At 38.0% G+C, this 23,239-nt stretch overlaps 1 protein-coding gene across 5 annotated transcripts in view; it reads right to left on the bottom strand.

The window, feature by feature from the left end:
* pak5 (p21 protein (Cdc42/Rac)-activated kinase 5) overlaps positions 1-23,239 on the bottom strand; it is a 119,558-nt gene that overhangs the window by 67,021 nt on the left and 29,298 nt on the right. For 2 of the 5 annotated variants that reach the window (XR_008603524.1, XM_055015944.1), the window contains exon 1: positions 7,107-7,591. The exons of 1 other annotated variant lie outside the window; for it this stretch is intronic. Coding sequence is in view for 3 of the 4 variants with exons in the window: in XM_055015944.1 (XP_054871919.1) it covers positions 7,107-7,161 (55 nt within the window). In the remaining variant the exon portion in view is untranslated. Of the gene's footprint in view, positions 1-7,106; positions 7,738-23,239 lie in introns of those variants that run through there. 2 more of the 5 variants (XM_055015948.1, XM_055015945.1) reach the window with 2 other exon arrangements.

Here is a 23,239-nt window from a genome sequence, read left to right as displayed (position 1 = left end):
TTTTTGTTGTTAATTGTTGTATTTGTCCAAACAAATGTACCTTTAGTTGAACCAGGCATTAAAATGAACAAGGAATTGAAGAAAACAATGGTGGTCTAATCATTTTTTCCATGAATGTATATTGTCATCCAATGGACAGAAGCTTCCTTCCTGCACACATCAAAGAAGATTCTATTAAGAAATGTATGGAATTTGTAAATACTGCACTAAAATAACACATTTTTATGAATGCAAATGTAATTTTTCCTACGTTACTACATCTCTTCATTATTAAAACACACTAAAATAATGTGTTTTCCCTGCAGTAACAAGATACGAAATCAATACGGATCACTTTATAGCAGATGAACACGCTGTGTGATTCATTCGTTGCACTTTTGCTTCTGTGCTTTCCGTTTTGGACGAGCTAAAATAAGAAACCACCCTCAAAAATCCAGATTATCGCTGTAATTGCTGCCGTGTAAACACTGTTCAACATGTGAAGAAGTGGGAAAAGACTGAGAATGTCTTTAGTTGTGTAGGTTATTTACACAAAGGTCAAAGTAATTTATTACGCACAGCTTAATGCTAAATCAGTTTTAGTAGTGGAAATGAAATCTGTTTTTTTGATGACAGAAGTCACCAAAGAGTCTATTTCTAACTGTAACTTTAAACAGACAGGGCAAAAATGTAATGATGGAAATCTCTCAATCATTTCCTCTGCTGCCCAGCAGGAGAGCAGACAGAGCAAATTAGTGGCCTCAAACAGGAAAGATGTGGAGATAGATTGATGGGGTGGAGGGTTGATGAGGGCAGAACACGAAGGCAGGACGGGAACGTGGACCCAAGTTAAAAAGACATGAAAAAAGATCAGGAAAAAAAACAGAAATGCAAAGAGGATGGAGGCCTTCGGGCTTCAGTGCTGCACAACAGATCATTATGCAGCACACAGCCACCTTTACAAAACTCAATACTGGATCAAAAAGGTGCGAAGTCATAGATAGAAACTTCGTCCCACAGGCCTGTTTACACAACTCACTGTATTCAGCTGCAGCTCAGTGATGTAAGGAGTCAAAATGTGTTATTTTTAGCACAACAGCGAAGATGCAGTAGGGTTTATATAAAACCAAAGCATATCATTTTAAAATGTGTCATGATGTGATCAGAAGTGGAGTTGGGTAAAATATAGAAATGTAATATTTAACTGTAAAACTCAGAAAATCAGATGAGCAGCATATCACATTATACACTGTAAAAAAAATGAACAGTTAATTTAAAATAACAGCTTCCAACTGTAATCTTTTGACCAAAGATTTGACCAGTTGTTACAGCTTTAGAAAGTAACAGTATTCCACAATTTTTACATATTTTTTTGTTTAGTTTTTTTTTCAGTGTAGTAAATATGCAAATATCATATAACTCCATCTAATGAGCTGCATATTTAACAGGTAGTAAATATTGCTCTTTCTAACGGTGCATCACATAGCTACAAACTGCAAACACGACTTAAATACCCTAGAACAAGTTTCTCCTGAAAAACCTCCAACAATCCCTCATCTTTTCCACTTTGTGCCGAGCTACAAATCTCTTGCGTAACGCCAACATGTCTGCAGCCTTTTCTACTTTTGGCCGATGTCCACTTCAACCTCCACAACTCGACCCAATGTTTCTGACCTTGTTGCTATTTTGGGAGCTTGTGGCACAAAGTGGCTTCTTGGGGATGAAACGCTGACATGTGGACATTATGCTGATTAGAAACGACGTGCAGAAAATAAAGCCAATAAAGACGACGTTGAGGGAGAGGAGGAAGAGTCTCCTAGCAAGTCGCCTTCTGCAGTGGCTGCAGTAAAACACACGGTGACTAAACAAGGCTTGATCGCGGCCTTGCACTGAATCATCAGCTGACACATGCAGTCGCTGCAGCTCTGGTTACCTTAGAGCAAAATACAAACAAAAACAACAATGCCACATCCGACTAAGAAGCAGATTTGAAGAGGAATGGCAGAAATAATCAGACTGGATCTAAAAGCTGCGCATCTGTGTGTGTCTGCAGTTCATCACTGGGAGATTTCATACATGGATTTTCAAACAAATTCGCTTTTATAGAAGAGCATTAAATCTATTCACTGGGCTGCCCAGTATTTTCTATATTTAGCATCCAGCCTGTCCAAGGGTTAAATTAGAACAAATTGCATTTTAATTGCACTTTTATTACTGCATGTTAATACTGTGACTAACTAGGTCAACTTGTGATATCTGGTTGTTTAATTTCATGTCTACTGGTGCCTTCAAACAGGGTTTATAAGAAGAGTCCAGATAAATGTCCCCTCTTGTCACATTTGCAACCTCAGAAGTAGAAATATTCTTAAAGCTCCGAGTTCAGAAATTGTGTGTATTATTGTAACATATAAAAACTGTAAAAAAGGCAACAATAACCACAAACATATGTAAAATAATATTTCCACGCAGTTTAAATGCAGTAAAACTGATATTTTGTGGTCAGATATTGTAAAAGAACAGTTTTAGTTTGTTTTTTGTTTTTTTTACAGTTAACATTTAAATGGATATGTTTTTTCTGTGATTTTATGTGATATAATCTGTAATTTGGGTGATTTTTTCAATAAAACTTTTAAAGGAAACTTTTCAGGAATTATTGGAATTTTCTTCCTGAAGGTTTTGCAAATTTTCGGAAATTTGGAGACTTTTTTTTGCTCACTTTTTGGATCTTTTTCAGACACGGAAACAGTATTTTTTTGGTGCCCGTAAAAGAGGACAACAGGAGGGTGAATTTATTTTTTCATTTAATGACAGATGAAATGTTTTTGTGACACCTTCTTCCTCCACCTGTGGTCTCTGAGCGGCTACAGTGAGGATGGAAACCCCTGACCTACATGGTGCTTCTTGGGAATGAGATTATTGAAGGCTATCGGGGCTTAAGACGTCTCGTCCGAGCTCAACCGTGAGGAGACACGACGACACAAACACACACACACACACACACACACAGCTGAACGCATGTAAGAGACCAGATGGAGACACGTTTTTGAGCTCACTCGGTCCAGACCTGCAGAGCTTTTAGCAGCTTCTCGCTAACAACAGCAGGTAAGTGTCGAGGAATCACCTCCATGCAGCTACTTACTGCACAACCTCACACAAGCACCTCTCAGGCTCTAATTTATGGGCAGATTGTAAAGCACTTTGTGAAGTTTCAGCTAAAAATTAGCATCATTTTCTTGAAAAAATATTCCACTTTTTTGGTCCATAAATGTCAGAAAATGATCAAAAACGTCAGTGTTTCCCAAAGATCAAGATGGCAAATATCTTGTTTTTCCCCAAACCCAAAGATATTCACTTTACAGTCACAAAGGAGAAAAGAAACCAAAAAATAATCATATTTTCAAACCTGGAATTAAGAGTATTGACTCTTTTTCTTAAAAAATGACTCAAACTGATGATCAAAATAGTTTGTTGAATTAACAGATGACAACTACTAAAACACCAAAATCTGCCAGCAGGTTTTAAAGGCAAATACAAGGTGACAAAATTACAGCGTTTTTTTAAAAGTCCGGAACTATAACAACTAAAAGAATTATTGGGTTGTCAAATTTCACTTGCAATTTAAATGGTCGTTGAACAAATCGAAAGCAGTTCCTTCATGAAAAACAACCAAACCTGAGTTTAAAATGATGCTAATTCATCAAAATCACTTTATTCTACATGTTCCAACACAAATTGTTTGCCAACGTTTAAATAAAAAAAGTTACGATTAAAATGTTCACTTTCTCAGTTTGACCAACAGCTTAAAGTGGCACATTTCTTTACATATATCTATATTTTATGCTAAAAAAACATCAGAACTGGTGGAATTAGTCAAAACATTTGATGATTTGAGATGGAATGATCTCACTGAGAGAGATTTCATTACAAGAAATGAGTCTCTTTTAGGCTGTGAAACTGCCGTCATCGCGGTTTGACAAGTGGAAAATACTGTATCTGCGAGCGTGTTGTATGTATTTAGTCACAAATCACAGCTGTAAATGCGCTGGAGCTAAATGAAGCTTGAATAACTAAAAATGCATACTGCTGTGCCGCATGAATACACGACCTTTAAGTACGTGAAAGCAAAATATTTTGATGTCGCTGTCACATCCAGTGTGTGGCTTGGAGAGGCGTTACGTAACATTTACCATCAAACAGAACACAGAGATGCTCCGCCTCACATGCATACACTAAAGCTTAACCTGGAAATACACACAAAGGGGCTTATAGGAAACTCACACAGACACACTATATACACCGACACAATGACACAAATGTACTTAAAGGAGCTGCTGGTCCAGGGCAGAGATCCTGACTCCCAGGCTGATTTGTCTCCAAACCATCTGTCACCATCTGAGCCTCCACAGGCATTTCCCCTTCAACACCTCGACGCACATTCTGCAGGGAAATCAGGCCTCTGCACACGTGTTTGTATCGCTATTTGCGTTGTCTTTAAAATACACTATTTTTAGCTACTAAGCGCACGCTAACGCTCCGTGGCAGCGCAGCGAATCCACATTAATTTCCTCAGACTGTAGTTTAGCAGCAGAATTTGGGATTGAGATGCAGCTCGTTCACTCAAGCACAAATATGCAAATACATTTTCATACATAATTTAAAAAGCACCATGAAAAGGACACGTTTCTTCTGATAAACAAGTCGAGGGAGGGGCGATGCGCTCAAATTCATTTGCTGCTACGGGGAATAGGAGGAATTCCTAATTTAATTAAAAGGTCAAATGTTTCAGAACCCAGAGCTTGCTGCGTCAGTTCTCTATTTCTGCACCGATTGACAGAATCTACACAAAGTCAGGCTGAATTTGTCTCTATGTCCTCGTCTCCTCTTGTTTTGTCTGTCATCTGCTGTTCAATTCTCTCCCATTTGCATTCACTTGTTCTCTGCAGGCCCTGTTCCTTCAGATGGTTTAATTGGCTCAAAAACTGACTACAGCCATGCATTTCACCTTCCAGAGCAGTAAACAGCTTCAGCCAAAGAAGAGGCTTCTTTATCATTTACGCAGTTTTTACGACACGCCAGGAAAGTTCTTAATGTCCCTCGTTCAAATTAAAACCTCAGGATGTTCAGGAAGCTTGAGCATGTTAACTTCAAGCTAGCCCAATGAATTTATCATCTTAAATCTTTACTTCAACCCAAACACAAACCGTAAAAAATTTAATATTTTTAGTGTTTAACTGTCGTTAGGTCAATATATAACTGAGGGACTTTTGAAGTCCATGGGATATATCTTGCATACATTTTTAAATTGCAATTTTGCAAATTGCTATTGTATAACTTTATACTATATGTACTCTATAAATGTCGTGAATGGACTTTTGAAGTCCACGGGATATATCTTGCATGCATTTTTATTAATAGCAAACAAACAAATGTTTTTTTATGTTCATTCTGATCATGTCTTTACAAATTCCATAATTATTTATTATGTAAAGAATCACTTAATAAAAAATGACTGGATATCACTAAAATGTCAACTAAATAACCGTCCCAATTTAATAACAACCACCTTCTAATTCTAAACAATAATAAAATGAGCTTATTCAAAAATCTTTGTAAATAACTTTCAATTTCAATTTTACTCAGTTGTACATATAATATTTAGAAGAATCTTTCTGTAAAAATGCCATGTGGTGTTTGGTTATAGGGGGCTATGTTGATTGTAGGCCTGAAAACAGCAAAAATGTCAACTATGATACAAAAAGTCCCACAATTATATATTGACTCAATTGTTGTTGTTTTTTTAATAAACACAATTTACTCTTATTTTACAAATTTTCTCTGTTTTATTTAATTGTAGATAATATCTGGTCAAAAAAATTTAAAGTATTTATTTACATGTTCAAAAATGTATTTTTACAAATGATTATTTGTCCTTTTACAATGTTGATTGTAAAATGTTTACCGTTTAAATCAGCAGAAAATATTATTATTCTACAGATATTTGCCACTTAGATTAAAATATAGTAATTAATTTTTTAATTGTTATTTTAAAAAAGATCTTTTTCCAATTCTCAATTGGCAATCTGTTCTTTAACAGTATTTGACTGTAAAACGACACTATTTAATCAGCAGAAAATATTATTTTACAGATATTTGCGATTGCCACTCATTAAAAGAGAAATTATACATATTAAGGATTTAAAAAAAACTCTAAAAATTGTTTTAACTATTATGTTCCAGATTTTAGTGATTAAGTAAATCATTTTTGAACTGTTGTTTTTACAAATAATGTCAAGTAAAGTTGCAGAATGAAGTATTAATTGACTCATTCTTTTATTCACTTCACAGAAACAGGTCAAAATAATTTCCACATCAAAATTCTATATCTTTTCAAATAGCAATGTAATAGTTTAGAATGACAGTTTACCTGTATTTAAATTAGCCAGAAATATTATTTCACAAATATTTGCTGTTATTTGAAAAAGTTCAACACATTAACGAATACAAATTATGTATAATTATTATTATTATTATCATCTTTTTCCTGTTTTGTCACTGAAAAAATAAATATTATTTGTATGTTAACCATCAAAAATAAGGCCAAAAGTATAAATTATGTCCACATAAAAATTCTAATAGTAATTTGTACTTTTAATATGTTGCAATGTAGAATTTCACTATTTTTACCATATTAAAATCCACAGAAATATTGGTATTTTACAGTTATCTGTCACCATATAAAAGAAAAATGATATGTAGTCATGATTAAAAAATATTAAACTTTTTAAACTGTTATTTTACGGATTTTTCAAATTTTGCTAGATTGCAGATAATATCAAGTAAAATGAAAGAAAAACTGTACATAATGTCCACATCAAATATCTATATTTTACAAATAGTAATTTGTTCCTTTACAATGTGTGACCATAAAATTACACCATTTTACTGTATTTAAATCTGCTAAAAATATTATTTTACACATATTTGTTGTTTTTTTCACAAATTTTTAGTTTTTGAGTGTTGCAGTATTCCACTGTTTTTAATGTATGTTTCCTGCACCCTGATTGCCATTTTTTTTTTTACAGATTCAGTGTTTTTACGGTGCAGCGTGACTGAATCGCTGCTCTTACCTGGAAACAAACTGACGGTTTCTTTCAGCCAATCGAAGTGCTCCGGATGAGCCATAGTGAGACAGTCCCAGATAATTAGAGCCTCCTCCTCAGATGTTGCGCTTTGATGTCAAATTGCACTCCTGATAAATCCATTATGCGCCTCAATTTTCCTCCAACAAAACATGAAACAGCGAGTCCGCTGCTTGCATGGGGAGCCGACGATTCCCTGGAGGGGCGACGCTTGTGTGAAGTCATCGAATTGACAAATCAGGTCAGATCCAGGACCCTCTGCAGTCCCCTGTGAGCTGCTACCACTACTGCTACCCTGCCTGCATGCTCTGATAACTCCCAAAGTGAGACGCACAGGACATGAAAAAGTGCCGACGCCAGCAGCCCGAGTCGAGGCACGGCCAGACAGCTTAAGCCTGGACCCGTCCTGATTCACTTTTATTGTTTGACTAACTGGGTTTGACCGACCGCGTCCCAAACCGTGCACCCACTGACTTTCACCGTCCTCTGGCTGCTAATGTGTCTGTCAACAGAACCACACAATTAAAAAAAACTGAAGTGTAGGTGTCCTCTGCGCTCCCACGATCCACAGGATGCTGCTCTGTCAGACACACACCTGCACACAAACACAGACTCGCAACAATGTGTGAGTATCAGCGGTGTCTAGAGCTGCAGCGCCGGGCGTCCTATCGCTGCCTCCTTCACAGAGACGAGGACAGATCGTGGGACGGAGGAGATAAGATGGAAGAAAGAGAAAGAAACAGCTGGTCCGGTCGGTGGCGGTGACAGAGTTTGGCCGTTTGCCGGCGCTGAGGGGACGTTCAGCAGTGGCAGCCACAGACAGGACTGGAGCTGAGGGCAAACAGTCTCGGAAACAGGCTGTCAAGTTCACAATGTACAGCAGCGTCCTCACAGGGAGGGTTAGCGAGCCAAACTATACTGCAAAAGTGTCTGTTTATGCCATATGTTATCTAAATTTGCACATTTTCAAGTGAAGAATTTGTACGCTCCTGCACACGGTGAATATTTCTATTACTTTTTAGCACTTAAAACTTATTTTTGAAAAAATTTAGGCAAAAATAGCATACACCACCTCCTATAATTTCACAAATCGTGGTTTCAGGGGAGCTCATGTCCCCTGTAGTTTATACAACTTGTATTTTCTATCCATTTTGTATGATTTTTTGCTATTTATAACCCCTTTGATTTGCTTTACTTGCTGTTTATCTGACCTGTAACACTTGCTTTCTTTTTAAACCCACTTACCCTCCTTGAAATATTCTCTACTTGTCAGTGCTAACTGTAATGCTTCAAATTTCTAGCATGTCAAGACCTGCTTGGCACTAAAACTGATTGTGATTCAGAATATTGACATTTCTGGGGCCTCAGTACCATCCTCGTTTCAAAATGTTGCACTTGCTCCCATTTTCAGGGAGTTATACATTAATAATTTGCCCTTTACTGAAGCCATTCAATAATTTGGATGTGCTGGAAACTATTTTATCTGAGTCTTTACCAAATTTCTTGGCTGTGGGAGTTACATGTCTGGAGATCCTAATCAATAAAATGGCCTTCCAGGTAAAACGTCTGATGAAATTATCAAAATTCAGCCAAAATATTCCACGGAACTTAGTTTTTGGTACCAAATGGTGTTATACTATTATTTACTCCACTGGAGTCTACTTGGAGGACTCCATTTTATACATCTGCAGTAGGTTGTATCTATTTACTTTGGGCTGTTTTGGAGTCAGCAGAACTTCATCACACAGAACTAGTTTACCTGGAAAGTATACTACTGACCTTGAACTAACTTTTTTACATGATCTGCCATGTTGGTTGTTGAGCTATGATATAAAAACTGACTGACTGCAAAGTTTACACTCGACCGCTTAGCCATTTGTTCTAGAAAAACGCAGCCAAACCAACAACTTCTTTGACAAGGCGTCCATTAGTTTGGAGCCAAGAACAAGTAAAAGATCAGTAAATATTAAATGAGTCAGATCTAGCAGTACAGGGGGTCCTCGGTTTATGACGTCATCAATCTATGGTGTTTCGTCATTACATCAGAGCTGGTTACATGGAACTAGATGACGAGCAGAGCAGACAAATACATCGCCATGCAGTGCTATAAGACGGATTTGTTTCCATTCTACGGTTGTACGCCACCTTGGATTGTGCTACATTTGCTAACTTTTTGCCCTTCATTATGGCTCCCTAGCATAAGTCAGACTCTGATGGCATCTTCTCAGAAGTGAAATTAGATATAATAAAACACTCGGAACAGGGCGAAACACCAACGAACATCATAACACTGTAAGTCGAGGACCTCCTGTACCCACTGGGCTGGAAAAGCTCAAAGCTGTGAAAACGCAGGGGTGCTTACAGGTAGTTTGCTCCTCCTGCTGCCAAAAACAATGGATTAATCCTGGTAGGATCTTGATATGTTGCTTTTCTCCTCATAAAAGAAGCACTAAAGAATGACTGACCAATGGGCGTTTGGTCGAATGAGAGCATATCGACGCCAACCGAGACACTGCAGCAATACTAAATATATCTGTGAAAACATGAATCATGCTCTTAATTAAGTGATGTTTCATTAGAACATTTTGCATTGCCAGAAAACAGTTTACACGTTTTCTAATTTTGATGAGAAACAGCCTCGCTTCATGATATTTCCTAAGAAACTGCATTGGCTGCAGAATTTTTCAGCTTTTAGTGGCCAGATTTGTGAAATACGAGGGACAAGACATTGTTAGCAAAAGGACTGACTCATGTTCTATGCTCTGTCAGCATCTTGTGAAGTTTTCAGGCCTTTTTTTTTTGAACATCATGAGAGTAGAGGAGATTTGACCGTTAAAATACTGAGACACGCCTATCCACAAGTGCTACTGGATATAAATATGCAAGCCACCTTCAAGGGTCTCTCTCCAACTCGCTGTCAAACACAAACACACATGCAGAGGAGTAACATCAGCACTCTGGAGGTGTGGAGCTGCAGACTAAATAGAGAAAGCGACAGCTAGAATTATGGCGGTTGGAGCTGATTTGGGCTATGCTAAGTACCCCACACTTTAAGAGCGTCGGTGCAGCGGCCTCCACGCGGCTAATGGGAGGCTACATCATAACTGTCACCAGACGAACGCTTGTTAGCAAGATGAATGATAATTCCTGCAAAGTATTTTAAGTACAGGCTGTTATTCTTAAGCTGCGAAATCACTGCTGATACCCGGTTCACTCGCCATCTTCGAGTCTGTCACCGATCTTTCGCTATCGAGGGGAAGAATCGGCTCGTGCGGTAACATAATGGATGAATATGGCAGCGAAGGGTGACTCTGGGAGGTAGTGGGAGATCAGGAGAGTTATCTAAATGAGATCTTTGCAGTCCTGAGGACAGAAGAGTGTGTGTCGCTGTCTGAGAAAAAGTGTGTGCACATGTGTGACCACGTGTGTGTGCGCAGCTGTGTTAAAAGCCCATTAAAGCAAAGGGGTGACCTAAAACTAGCTCTCTGATAGCGTCTCTTCTATTCAATGACTTTTATGTGGATCTAAGATGGAATCTCACTGGGAAATACGGTATTTTAGTGTTATAAATAACCAACCAGTGCATGAACCAGTTTGACAGAGGGAGTTAGATGAGGATTTGGTTAATTGTAGACTGACTGACTAATCCGTCCATTTTCCACCACTTAGCAGCTCCTTTTTTTCCCAGCCGCAGCCTCCATTTCCTCCTCAGGCGTTTCCAGTCTAGATGGGATATGTTATCACCCCAGTGTATCCTGAGTCTGCTTCCAGTTAGTATAGAGCCTAAAATACCGTCAGACAGTCCAGGAGAGTAGCAGCACTTCCACTCTCAAATATCCAAGCACCAAACTGTTTCACTACAGTCAGACACCGTTTTATTACAGCTGTTGTGACCTATGAACCCCGAAATTCACCATTTAAATAATTTTTAAAAATCACCAAAATTACACAATTTATCTGAGCCAGGAACTGCAAAAACACAAAAATTGTTGGATTTGTAAAATTCCAGGATTCCTGAAACGTACAACGTGAAATCAGATTTTCTGCTGGAAAAAAATGGTACATTTATACTTAAATTTGAGCAATGTGATCAAAATCACTTTCAGCTACATGTGTCATTTAAAAATTTGCCCACAATACGTTGTTTGCTCAAACACGATTCTGTAAAAGAAAGAAAGAAAAAAAATTCAGTGCTCCTCAACGCAACCATCAAGCCGTTAATAACCCAGCTGCAAACATCAGACACACAATAAAAATTCATACATTCAGTGTATATAGAGTAGCAGAAAAGCAAATAAGTAAGGAGGCACATTATAAATCTAAGTGAGCAGTAAAATATAATATAGTTTGGAGAGTATTAATAACACCTGCATGGAAAATGTTACACTTTTTTTTCAAAATAATTAATTGAAGAAATTCAACTTTCATTTTTGTCTTTTTAGGATTTCTGGCTTTAGAACTGTGTTCAATTGCACAGACAACATTTCTGAGTTCTTTCTACTTCAAGCCATGGTTGTGCTGTTTCCATATGGTTGCAGGACTTCATATTGCAGTATGAAATGTGCCCAGAGTGAATTAACATATCAGAGAGTTATTCTGACACATGATCTGCTTTTTGGAGGAATCCTACAGATCACGTCATCAAAAAAATAAACAAGAAAAGCACTCAGAGAGCGCAGTACTCCGCCAAGGCTGCTCATTCCCACATTTAGCATTGTCAGAAATGCAGCATATTTTTGTAGGAATGCAGCATTTTTTTTATTATTATTTATTTATGATCAGAAATCATGGCAACATAGAATGTGGCCATTTAATATCGATGTATCCACAAACAAAATGACCTTGCGCTGAGCACAGGCGTACGAGACTCAGAAACACTCCCACAATTTAATCAATTGCTCCTTGTATCATTTCCGATGGATAAGTCTTGGTAAGTCTACAGTGGTGGATTTATAGTAGGATCGCAATCATGTGATCGTCAGCAAGCAGAACGTAGTATTCACTTGTAGTCATGGTTACAGCGATGCCATGCCGGCTGCTATCTCGCAGTGGGAAATGCTTAACAAATCGGTGGATCCTAGGAGCCGCAACACTAAATACAATAAAAGCACTAAACAAACTTTCCAACTCCAGCTGAACAGTGCAAAATCGTGACTGGTTGTGACACAATTAGAACGACGCTCATCGGACGCATCACGCATCCCGAAGGTGAAGAATAAATTAATACTATTAGTCCAGCTGATGTCAGATTGCTTTGGTTTTCCCCCTGGATGTCTGCAATATTTAACATTAAGCAGGACTTCCTGGATGCTGTTTTTACCTAACTTTGGGCTGCTTTTAGAACTCTGACGTACACCTGTCCTTCTCACCAGACACAGTATCAATGCTTCATGTCTCGGCCTTTGCTCCCTATCAGTTTTTGAAAACCCTGATGCAGAAAAGGGATGTTTTGCAACCCAAATTAAGTATTTTACTGGTAAGTCTGGACATTACTACCTCATGACTGACATAATAGCTTGTGACTGACATAAACCCTGACTGTCTACTCCTGTGTAACTTTGACATACATCCCATAATCCCTTAAAATAAGACTTGAGGAGAATTTTCTTTTGCTAAAGTTTTTAATACTTGAAAACTAATGTGAACTTACATATCTCCAACACTGGTTTCTACAGCTACAGGCGTCCATTAGTGAAAGATAAAGTCCTTCACTTCTCCAGTGATGCATTGTTTCCCCGAAACCTCCCTCCTGGTCCAAGCCCAGACTCTGAAAAATGCAGCAATTCATTCAGAAAGAATTTGCTGGAGTTTGAGATGAGCAGCAAAAACACTCCAAATGCAAGAAACTCCACAGTGAAGTATAAAGTACAAAAAAAGAGACACAGAATATTGAATCCCAGTCAGCAAGCAAAGGCAGATAAACTGCTGCTCCTTATCTGAACAGCAGAACTTGTACACTGATAAAGGACGAAGAAATAAACCGTTTTTCAGTCCGGCAATCAACACTACCAAAAGGAGGCGCTGCCATATGGTATTAGTTTCAGTGCCCCGGGGCTAACATCTGCATGCAGACAGCATCCACATCCAGACCGAGGAGACAAATGTCTCTTTTTTCAAACCTGAGAGGAGTCTTTTCATAGACTTGCCATTTCAATGAGAAGCAGTCAGACATAAAGAGGATGACTGGCAACACTGCAGGGCATTCGGAGACTATTTGTTTGTGTTAGCATCTGGACATGAGTTTGTGTCTGTGTGGATCTGAGTGATGGTCAGCTATTGATGCCACAGCGAGACACTCTACATATGAGTTCACAACAAAGCGGCGTCTGGTGAAGCGACGCAGCTGCATCCTCTTTTCAATAAGAGCTTAATGTCTTTTTTTTCCATCTATAAATATGTATTAAGAGTGAAAGAACCTTCCATATTACCAGAATGCACTCGCAGTACAGAAGTATCTGGCGTCTTCTGTTGGGTTTCATTACTATCAGCTCCACTGCACATTGTTATCAAGTATTAAAGTGGTGTTTGGAGCTATAAACTACGAGCTAAACTCATTAGTAGACACCAGCATTAAAGAATCCAGGGTAAGAAAGTTCATCTGTGGAGTGGTTTGTAAATGTGTATTTATTTTTTTACACCATTGGAACTGCTGTGATGTGGTTCTCTTAAAGGGCCCTTATTATGTATATTTGACAGTTTAGAATTCTGTGTGAAATGTGTCCTAGAATGTTTCTATGCTTTAATGTTCCAAAAGCATTTTATTTTTCTTATCCTGTACATGACTGTAACATCTGCTTCTAGCCTCTGAAGTTCCTGTCTCTTTAAGGCCGCCTCCCCTCAAAAGTCCGCTTTGATTGGTCAGATGGCAAAATACACTGTAAAAAGATTTTTTCATTTTTAAATTACACATAATTGTCAAAATATCATTGTAAAAACAAGTCAAAACTCTAACTAGCGTGCAAAAGAAAAATCTAATTTTATAAACAATATTTATATTTAAATCTGTATTTGAATCAGCTAAAAAATAGTTATTTTTAGAGAATTTGCTGTTATTTTAAAGAAACATTATTTACATTAATGACTGAAAAATTGAAAGTTTTTTTTGTTAATTTACAGATTTTTTTCCATTTTGTTAAATTACTAATTTTGTTTTACAGCGTAGCTGTCATGTAAATGTGGTACATGGGATGAAGACAAGTAACAAAACATTTTTTAAAAAGGCTGGTGTTTCAGGCAATTAAGAGGCACTCTTTTCTTTGGGAGAGAATAACTGTTTGGTGTGGACCCAATAAAAGAAAGGGGAACCGACAAAAATCAGAAAACCAACTGTCCCCATCTATCCTAAAGAATCAACTAAAACTGTGTTTGACTTGTGAATTTTAACAAAGATGCACTGGGTAGAGTATTTATAAACTCAATACACTCCTTAATATGTGTAATTAATATACATAAATGAAAATGCATTGATTTTTGTTTATGCAACACAAAATGATGATCAATTTCCACTGTTATATTATGTTCAAAAGACATTATTTGAACAGAAATGGCGGTTTTCTAACAATTACATAAAGATACATTTAACTGCATTAAAAGAATTGTGTACATTTGGTTGGATCAATATGAAATAAGTCATTAATTGGATGTAGCATGTCACTTTGGAGGGCAGCCCAGATCCACACCATTAACAACCCCGTATTTCCTGCTGGTGGTTTTCTGGGTTAAAAGCACTTCTGTTCTTTGAAAGCCTCCTTCTTTCCACCCCATTATCTACACAAGCACGTTAAACCCTCAACTTAATCGTTTATTATTGAAAGCCCAGCAAGAAGCCTTCCCTCCTGGTGCTGCGGGAAAATGGCTATGGCTGAGATGTAAAAGATGTAGGTTAAGCATTTGTGGAGGCTTTGATTGCAGAGCCACACTGGACATGTTTATGTGCACAACGTGTAATAATGTTCTCCAATCGAAAACTGCTGAGATGAAGTGCGTTAAAGAGGACCACCCACCGTTTTCCCTTTATGTAAGTATGAGCCTGTGGACAAGAAAGTGTGTGTTACAGAAATATAACTGGCCAAGGTGTGAACAGAGCAGGGAAGAACGTTTTTAGTTTCTAGTTTTTAAAAAATGCATTCTTTCATGTGAACATAAGTTTTTTATGTGGATGGTATATTCTTCACTGTAAAACAAAATCTGCTGTGATAATAATGGTAAATACATCTAAAATAATGAGAATTTTAGCTGATTTGAACACAGCATAACTGTAATTTTATGGTCAAACATTGTAAACAAACAAATTACTGTTTTTTGATGTGAACATTCTTTACAATTGTGGCCTGTTTTTTGTTTTTACAGCCAACATGTTACTTTTTTCTGGGATTTTACTAGATATTATTGGTAATTTAAGAAAACATGTAAAATATGTTAAATAACATTTTCAAAATGTATTTTAATTTGAAATATGTATATTTTTTCTTTCAAATAACATCAAATATAATAATTACAATATTAAAATAGCAGAAAATATCTGTAAAATAAGATTTTTAGCAGATTAAAATACAGTAAAAATTGTGTAATTTTATGGTTAAACATTCTAGATGAATAAACTACTATTTGTCAAAATACAGGTTTTTGACTTTTACAGCAAATATCAGTAAAATAATGCTTTTTTTGCTGATCTAAATGCAGTAGAAAACAAAGTGTAATTTTATGTTCAAACAAGAACACATTACTATTAATAAAAATGTAGATTTTTGATGTGGGCATCATTTACTATTATGGCCTATGTTGTATACTGTCAACATGCATAATAACCAGATTTTTCCTGTGATTTTACTAGATATTATCTGTAATTTAACAAAACAGGTAAATCTGTAAAATAGCAGTGAAAATTTTCAATCTCTACTACACATAAAGATTCTTTCAATATTTCATTGTAAAAGAATGCATTATTTATAAAAATACAGAATTTTGATGTGGCCGTTATTTACAGCTTTGGCCTGGTGAGTGATACATGTATTTTGCTTGTTCTGCAGTTAGAATTAATTTCATGCTAATAAAGCGAAATCCTATTGAACTGAAATGAGCTGAACTTAATTAAACTGGGGCTGCGCAGTGGCTTGATGGTTAGCACTGTCGCCTTGCAGCTCGAAGATCCCCGGTTTGCATCCTGGCATTCCCCGGATCTTGCTACATGGAGTTTGCATGTTCTCTCTGTGCATACGTGGGTTTTCTCCACGTACTCCGGCTTCCTCCCACAGTCCAAAAACATGCTGAGGTTAATTGGTAACTCTAAATTGTCCGTAGGTGTGAATGTGAGTGTGATCGTTTGTCTCTATATGTAGCCCAGGGCATCTCCTGCCTTCACCCTAAGTCATCTGGGATAGGCTCCAGGCCCCCACAACCTTAATGAGGATTAAGCGGTGTATAGATAATGGATGGATGGGTGAATTAAACTGAATTGAAATCAAAAAGCTTGACAGGTTTAGCATCATTGCAGTCAGGAAGCCATGATGAAAAAATTGCTATTCGAGGAACTAGTTCAGCATATGATCTATTGACAAACAGTCCAGTCATTCTAAAGATATCCGACAGCTTTTTTTAGTTCAACTAAGACCCGTGAAGAAGCCAGGCAAGGGTCTGAGTGTGAGATATTGGAGGTCACATCTCAGTAAAAAGCTGTGGCGAGGTTGCTGTTTACGAGCTGGATAACACGACTCTGACAGCACATCAGGCCTTCAAATTTCAGGCAAGGACACCGAGGAAAACGTCAGCTTTGACAGATGATACAGTCTGAGATTTTCACTGTAACAGCGAACCACTATCCAGTTTACACGGAGGCTTCAAACCACTTCTACTGTGGCTATTAATCCTCACACACGCTGAGCGGGGAGGCAAGTGTGACCTCGTTTTAAAGAGCGAAAGGTCACATGACCGGCGAGAACACGAGCAGCCCTCGTCGCTCACACGTCTCCATCTTGATTCTCCCAAAGATATGAACAATCTGACAAATAAGATAAAGCGCGAGCTGATGTCAACACAATCAAAACACTTGAGCAGGAAGGCATGTGTAAACACGTCAGCATCTGCTCCACATCACAGCAGAGCCGCTGCCATGGCAACGTAAACAAATCTGTCAAGATCGCTGCTCGGCCTGAAAATTCAAAAATTAAATGCTCCCGTTCTCCCTAAATTAAAAGCGATGTCGGTTAATTGTGTTGCTGGCTAATTGTATCAGGAAGACAGAAAAACAACGCACAATACCGGAGGTTATCTCGACAACGCAGCCCAGTATGACTCACAGCTCCACCATTAAACCACACATGGGAGAGGAAAGATAAGTCTAACCTACAAACAGAGTAGTGATCCTCATAAAACATTGATCAGTCTGTGGATCAGTCGTGTCTCTCTGCTCCCCCTCTTCAGTCCATTCACTCTGCATGACATTTACATCCCACTGCCTCCTCTTCCACTCCACTTGTCTTTAGCTGCAGATGCTAAGTGGAAGCATATACCTGCTGCCCTACATTCTCACCAGGACTGAAGAGAACGCTGCTTCTGTCCGACTGAGAGCTCAGAAATGTACACGAGAATATCCATCACCCCTTTGACTATCTGGTTTCAATCAAGTGCATACTGCATTTCATGACATGACAGCAGAAAACAGACCAAAATGCAATTTTCCTGCAAGGAAATTGCACAGCAGCATAATTTTAGGTACTGCCAGTAAGCATGTTCATCATCTGAACCTCAAACCTGCCAGTGGCTCTGAAAGCTGTGCTGTCTATAAAAACAAATTCACCAAAATTACATCATACACCAGAACCAGAAACTGTAAAAGCAGAAAAAATCACCACATATTCAACCTTCCGATGGTCATTGAACTAATCATGTGTGATATGTTGTTCTGTTAGGAAAATTAACTAAATCTAAGCTTGAAATCATATTTGATCAATATCATATTATTCTACATTCCCCAATTTTAAACTGTAAACTGTTTGCACCAGATTCTGTATAAAACAAAAAAGTATGTGCTTCTTAATACAACTGAGAAATCTTACATGACCACAGTCTCGAGACAAAATCACTTTATTCTATGTCTCATTGAAATAATCCCTAAAAATAAACAGTTTGCCCTAACGAGATCCTGTGAAAAACTAAAAATTCTATGTTTGTCGGCACAAGAGTGAAGCCATGATTAAGTGAGCTGCAACCAGCAATCACATGACAAAAATTCAGAAATTATTCGGCGTAACTGCACTAAATGTTTAAACAGAATAGAGAGAAGACGACAAGAGAGGAAAATAAAACAAAGTGGGTCAATAAAATAAATAAATAAATGCAGTATGGCTCAAAAGCAGCATACAATGGAGCAGGTTGGTGGGAGATACATTCAACATGGTGAAACACTTTCCACAGTTGATGTGCCGAGTACAGAGAAGAACACTTTGTTAGTTAAGGCTCTAAAAATGTCATTAGTTAAATATTTATAGCATGTATGCAGCCACTATTTTTCCATGTAGATTCCAGATTTGACATTTTTGCAAAAACAAATATTCAAACTAATTTTCATCTTTTTATTTTTGGCAGTCATGCTGCACAGAAGACATGAGTTCTCTCTTCTTCTAGTCATGCTTGTGCTGTTTCCAGAGGTGCAGGACTTATATTGCAGAGAATATTAGCCCAAACAGGAGCAATAAACACCCAGAAACTGCTTGAGGTTCAGAGCAGCAAGTTCCATGTCTGTCTGACAGTGAATGAAAGATATTCTGTAGGGCCCGACCGATTTATCAGCCGGCCGATTATAGCCCTTTTACAAAATAATCATCAGCCAGAGTTTTGCAAATTAAACGCAGATATATTCTTAATTTCTCATAAAAAAAGTGACCGCTGTTAAGTGTCAGAGTCACGCAGAATGATGTCCTTGTGCCATTTGTCCACAAAATGAAGCTCTGACTCCACTCAGTCCTCACCGCCGTCTTCTCAGTAACGTACAGTAGGAAGCGACAGCCAGGAAACATTACAGGAGTGGGCTGAGCCGACAGCTAAGTTTCTAACAACGTAGTAAAATTAACAATGACTCACCATGTCTTCCGTTTCAGATCATGTGTCCATGTGTCATGACAAGTGACGCATGTTTCGTTGCTTCTCATTTACGTTGCTAAAGTTGTGCTAACCTAGCTTAAGTTACTCCCTGTCTGTTTATGTTAGCAATAGCTTCGCCGTGGTTATGCCAACCTAGCATAGCGCTAGCTAACAGCTGAATAGCCAATAAGTAACTGCAGAAATAACGAAAGTGTACAAAATATTTGAGAGTACAGAACAAGCGTTCACCACTCTCGGCCTGGCCTGGAGGCCGCTCGTCCGTACGGGGGAGGCCGCTCGTCCGTACGGGGGAAGCCAATCGCGTCGCCCGAATCATCTTTCCCCGACCACTCACGTCAACTGGTTGAGCGGGCGACCCATGAACAGGGGCTGGTCCACGACACAACGGCCTGAGTTCGATTCCCGCTCACGGCCCTTTATTGCATGTCTTCTCCCTACTTTCCTGTCTGCCTCTACACATTACCTATCTAAAAAAAAAGTCCCAAAAATGTATTTTTAAAAAAAGATGAACATTACTGTCTGTCTTCTGCAACCGTCATAATGTCACGTCACTCTCAGTCTGTTTTCATGTTTCTGCTCTTGTTGAGCTATTTGCTTTTTTTCCTCTGCTGCAGAAAATGCATAGAGTGAGAACACCTGTGAAAAATATTAGATCGCACTGGGGAGTAACACTGGCCCGCCTGTTGCATCAGTAGTCACAAGTGTTTATAATCACATCGTTTATCGTACTGAAAGGACGGTGACGAACTTCTGGCTTGTTGGAGAACCGCACCCAAATGCATCTCAGCGGTTTCGGATTTGTTTCAGTTCCCATAATCCTTCACTCTGCGTACACTGACGCCAACAAAGAACCATAAATCTGACTTAAGAGAGTGAGCATAATTAGCTATGAGCAAAATGCACCTCTACTTAGAAAAATATGAGCAAGCAAAAAGGTAAGAAACTGTTCTTATACCATTAGTGGCGATAATTAGTGCTGCAGGACATCAATTAATTCAGAGAAAGGCAGGAGCGTTGTGTGGAGGATGTTAAAGATTCAGCTAAAATAAAGTACAGAGTAGTTATTTTAATTTTTTTTATGTTTACACCTGACCTGACTGCAGGTTCATACAGTTCTTCAGACCAGTTATCCACATTTTGATAACTGTGATCATTGCTTGCACACTGAGGAGCAAATTGTTTGAAGATACATTCAGCATGGTGAAACATCTTTCTAGAGTTGATGTGCAGAATAATAAATGGCTAGTTTGAGGGTTTGTAAAACTGTAAGTAGTAAAATATCTATAGTATGTAGTTCCACTACTTCTTTCAGTGTTGGTAACACCTGTGGGCATTTTGGAAAAATGTGTCAAGGTCAAGGTGTCTTTATTGGTCTCCCTTGGTAGAAATTTGTCTTAGACAGAGGGGTCTGCTGTGTACGTAGATTCTAGATTTTTTTTCAACTTTTGTTTTAGTCTCATTATTAATACATGGCACCATAACTCTGCGATACTGCAGAAACACATTTTTTAGATTTCTCAAATTCTAGCCCTGGTTGTGCTGCTTCTGTAGAGGTGGGTCAATATATAATTGAGGGACTTTTGAAGTCCATGGGATATATCTTACATATATTTTCATTAAAAGTTAAAAAAAACTAATGTTTTTTGTGCTCATTATGATCATGTCTTTACAAATTCCATAATTATTTATTATGGAAACAATCACATTAATAAAAATGACTGGATATCACCAAAATGCCAACTAAATAATTGTCCAAATTTAATAACAACCACCTTCTAATTAGCTGAACAATAATAAAACTAGTTTATTCAAAAATTGTTTTGACTGTGTTTGCTTTATTAACTTGAGATAATCATGACAGATATTTCTTTTTTGGCAATATATCAAAATTTTATATGGAAAATAACAAATTGTATCTGTGTGTGAGAAATCACTTTCAACTAAGTTACCCATTACAAAAACACTTCTAAAGGAAGTGTGTTAATTCCAGATCACATGACCTGCTCCACATGATGTCATTTCCCCCTGAAGAAAAGACTGGCCAGACTCCAAAGCTTTCTGAGTTATTTAATATAAAGTAGTGTGTGAGTGAAGTGTGGATTTATGGCATGTCCACAGGTTTACTACAATATCTTTATAAATAACTTTCAATTTTAATTTTACTCAGTTGTATATATAATATTTTAGAAGAATTTTTGTGTAAAAATGTCATGTGGTGTTTGGTTATAGGTGGCCATGTTGATTTTAGACCTGAAAACAGCAAAAATGTCAACTATGATTCCTGTCAACAATGTTACAAAAAGTCCCGCAATTATATATTGACCCAGAGACAGGAATTTATATTGCAGTGAAAATTAGCCCACAGTGAACAAAAACACCCAGAAACTGTTTGAGGTTCAGAGGGTTGAGTCTCACATGTCCCTCAGACAGAATTTTTCTAAAAACATAGACTCTCTCTCACACATTTTATGTCACGGCAGCTGTCGTGGGGCAGCAAACATTGCTCAGCACCCTAAAAATGTTGACCTACATCTCTCTGTTTACCACAAGGGAGAAAACTAGCTTCTGGAACTGTCTGAAAACGAGGTGCAGGGCCATTTATGGACAGGAAGTCAATGCTCATTCGTTTCAGTTTGCTACAAACAATGTTCCCCACAGGCTCTATCTGCAAACTGACTGCATCACAATGGTACTAGACTCTTCAGGATACTACCTCAGTGCTTGCTTAGTACAAATAAGACATTTATTGCAATACAAAAACCATCTAGAGAGACTTTAATATCTGCACTGCATAGATGCTGCGTATATTACAATGGAATTGGCTGAAGCTAGTGCTCAAAAGGCCAAAAAAAAAAAAACACTGACAATGACAACTGTCGGTATTTAAAAGTATCAGCTCTATTGATCTAACAAGCAGCAAATTCAATTTAGGCACTGGCCCAAAAACAACACACACTAGTTTGATCAATAGAGGCTACAACTAACAACCAAACTCAACCAGTCTGAAGACGAGCGCCTGATTCAGCCCCACTCAATAAGTCACATCTGCATCACTCCTTGGCCTCCTTTCATCTCATAATGCTGATGTTCACTTTACTTTTGTCTTTGAAATGCTCCCTTTCATTTTCAGCAGCCTTGCTTTATTCTAAAAGACCTTCAGCTCTTTGTCTGGCAATTTTTTCTGTTAATGCACTTTCACTTTGTGTCGGCACTTTGGTGCACAGGGACGACTTGACAGACAGTTACATAAAGCGACATTATGGAAAACCGAAATGTATTTGTGCGAAAATGTCACTTCTGGATGCTTTAAACCTGCATGAGATAATCAGCAGAGTGGTTAGAATCATGTAGATGTCTATGGTGACAGTAATTGTGGAGCCACACGTGTTCCAGAAAACTCAACAAAGACATCAACATGACAAAGACAAAGAGTTTGATCTGTTGAGTCCCATGTTGAACAATTACAGACTCACTGGAAGACTGAAGTGATGCAGTTGAATAACAGAACTGAAAAAAAATCTTCAAACAGTCCACAGATATTCATAAACAAATGCAGATACACACACAGGCCTGCTTCTGGTTTACTTCACTGAAATAATGTACAAAAGTATCTGCAGAAACACAAATTGGCTCGATCGAGAAGAGCCAGGCCTCTAGAAATCGATTACTGACGATCAAAGTAAGCCAGTTACACTTCTGCCCAACTCGATCCTGACTTGCACTGACGTCAAGATGGCGTACACATCGACAACATTGGAGATCAAGGCGGCTACAGTTCTGCCTCCAGTAACTGCAGAGTATGATGCAAAACGGCTGGTTCTGACCTGACAGCTGCACTACGAAGCAAGATTAATGTGTCAGCAGCTAAGTTGTGCAAAAAGTCAAAGTTTTTAGTCTCTTTTAACCTGCTACATCACCATGGTAACTGATGCTGTACAGCTCGTTTCAGATTTTAATCAGCTGTAAGAAGGGTCTCTTTTTCACCAGCAGATTCCCAGCTGAGCTTATATTTGTGTTAATTC

This window comes from Amphiprion ocellaris, chromosome 12 (genome assembly GCF_022539595.1).
Source record: "Amphiprion ocellaris isolate individual 3 ecotype Okinawa chromosome 12, ASM2253959v1, whole genome shotgun sequence".
Lineage (NCBI taxonomy): Eukaryota > Metazoa > Chordata > Actinopteri > Pomacentridae > Amphiprion > Amphiprion ocellaris.
This window is presented reverse-complemented; position numbering and strand designations above follow the sequence as displayed.